Below are 2,455 nucleotides of genomic sequence, written 5' to 3' on the forward strand. Positions count from 1 at the left end.
CTCTTTGTGTTCTTGGTGTTCATCCCTTTTTTCCCTCCAAGTGTGAAAAGACCCATCTTAGGGTTTCATCCTACAACAGAACGTTTCCTCTTAGTGACGCACGTTTCCGGAAGGCCTGGAAAAATTTTGGAAAAAATGCGAACACCAATGTAAGTCTAAAACTTGAACTTTGTTGGATTAAAGATATCACTGTCCTCCTAACCATCCAACTACATGTTGGTTCGCCATAAATCCTCTTTTTATCTATATGAAATGACAGTGCCGTCGTCTAACAAAAGAGGCTAGCTCAAGTGAAGTGCATGAACATGCTCTCAAAATTAATGGCCCGCTTATATATTTATATCAATGGCTCTTTACCTTTATTTCTATTAGTCTTAAATTATCGCAAATAATAAGTACCATACGTGTGGCACAATGCACTCCAGCCCTGACGTTTTTTAAAACTAAAGTTGCCATCTGAAAAAAAAAACTTACCATCCCAAAAAGAAGTTGCCATGCTTGACCATTAAAGTTGTCATACTTGCATCACTAAATTTGCCGTGAAAAACATTCGAAGTTGTCATGTGTTTGTAGCACACATGTGGCACTTATCATGGTTCTAAATTATTTACCTGTTAATTTATAATACATACTGTAAAATTTCCAGACAATTCAAATCAAAAGGAAGGTAAAACGAAGAAAGTGTCCACAGACAATTTTGTGAACATTCATGGGGGATCAATATCATGAGTAGGCGAGGAAGAAACAATAACAGAAGCTAAAATATAAACCGACACCCTGGGTTTAGATTACTAGATACACACACAAACACACATTGTTGCCTCGATTGTTTCCTCTCCACCGATCAACCCACGTACGCATGCACACAAGATGAGTATCTTCACTTCTGCTCTGCTCTAGTTAGACTCGAGCTGCGCGTACCACACACCCTGGATCTTGACATCCTTGGGCGCCTTGGCGCCGAGGTCGGTGTCTGACGGCTGCACGCTCTCGAAGACGCCGATCACCTCGCCGGTCTCCGGCTTGCTCTTGGTGACGCTGAGCGTGATGTTGCCCGTGGAGGAGGACGCGTTCTTCACGTTCTCCTTGGCCAACTCCTCCTCGTCTCCTCTGCCTCCGGCGGGTAGCGCCACGGCGTTGTCGTAGCCAGTAGAGCCACCACGGCCCTTTGGGTCGAGGAAAGACGAACCCCTGTAGCTGGGCACGAGGAAGGGCCCGCTGAAGCTCTCGGGCTTGCCGGTGGCGACGAGCTGCTTGACGGTGAAGAGGAAGGGCACGCGCTCGCCTCCGGGGAGCTGCACGGTGACGGCCGCGTAGTCGATGCCGTCCTTCTCCTCGAACTTGAGGGTGCCGTCGGCGCCGACCTCGAGCGGGCCTTCCATCTCGTCAAGGGTGTAGGTGAGACGGGTCATGAGCTTGGTCTTCTGGAAGGCCGGCGGCTCGTTCTTCTGGATGCCCTCGGCCTTGACGGTGAAGGAGGTGGGCTCCAGGCAGAACTTCTTCATCTCGTACTTGCCGGCCTTGAAGGGGAAGGAGTCGACGCCGCCGTCGATGGTCGGGCACTGGTTCGCGGTGCCGGTACCCTTCACCTCCATGTAGGTCTTGCTCTGGATCTCGTCGAAGGTCAGCCTCTTGGGCGCCCCCTCCGCGCTCGCGCCCTGCACCCACGCGCGTCACTCTAGCTAGCTGGACTGGACAGGAGTAAAAGGCCATGGACGGGAATAGAATGGATTAGTCAGCTTACGGAGACGAGGAGGGCAGAGGTGGCGAGGGCGAAGCCGGCCATCTTGGCGGCGTCGGCGCACTTGCTTGCGACCTCCCTGATGTCGGACTGCAGGGAGCAGGTGATCCTGGCGCCAGCGTCGACGCCGAACGCCCGGGCGACGTGCGACGACGGTCGCGCGGAGGAGGCCCGGCCGCCGATCTTGGCCGGCATCAGCGTGGCCGCGGCTTGGAGAGACGCTGCCATGTTGGTCGGTGGCTTGGTACGCGGGAGGATCGATCCCACTCGTGGTTGAGAGGCGTGTTGTCAGGGCAGGCAAGTGTTATCTATGCGAGGCGCGGATAAGAGACGGCCTCCCATTGGTGGCTTCCGGATAAGAGTATCCATTTGTTCCCATGCACGCATACGCACCAGCCAGTCATTCCGAGAGCTCCTCGCTGGCGCCTTATGCGCCAGCAAACGAACCCAGCGCCCACGGGCCTGGTCATGTGGGCTGGCCCAAAAACGAGCCGCGCAGCTCGTTCAACGTGCGTCTTTCGACCATCGCTTCCTGTTTCTAACACAAAAGGACGATCGCATCGTGGTTCACTTCTCGTGGTTGTCCGGTCAACTGTTGATCGCTAGCTCCTTTTCCTTCGTGCACCTTTTGTTCCTTCGTTTTTTTTTTCTTTTTTTTTCTGTTGCTTTGTTCACAAATCTCAAGAACACATGGAACTGAAAAAAATTACGAAT

General features: G+C 52.7%; 1 protein-coding gene across 1 annotated transcript; it reads right to left on the minus strand.

Annotated features, from left to right (window-relative positions):
- Window positions 1-695: 695 nt before the first annotated feature.
- LOC109772509 (oxygen-evolving enhancer protein 1, chloroplastic) lies at window positions 696-2,167 on the minus strand. Its single transcript, XM_020331189.4, has 2 exons — window positions 1,745-2,167; window positions 696-1,658 (listed from the first exon to the last, which is right to left on the minus strand). Exons 1-2 carry the CDS (start codon window positions 1,967-1,969, stop codon window positions 897-899), a joined length of 987 nt encoding a protein of 328 aa, XP_020186778.1. The 5' UTR covers window positions 1,970-2,167; the 3' UTR covers window positions 696-896.
- Between the last annotated feature and the right edge of the window lie 288 nt (window positions 2,168-2,455).

The sequence above is a fragment of the Aegilops tauschii genome, chromosome 2 (assembly GCF_002575655.3).
Source record: "Aegilops tauschii subsp. strangulata cultivar AL8/78 chromosome 2, Aet v6.0, whole genome shotgun sequence".
Lineage (NCBI taxonomy): Eukaryota > Viridiplantae > Streptophyta > Magnoliopsida > Poales > Poaceae > Aegilops > Aegilops tauschii.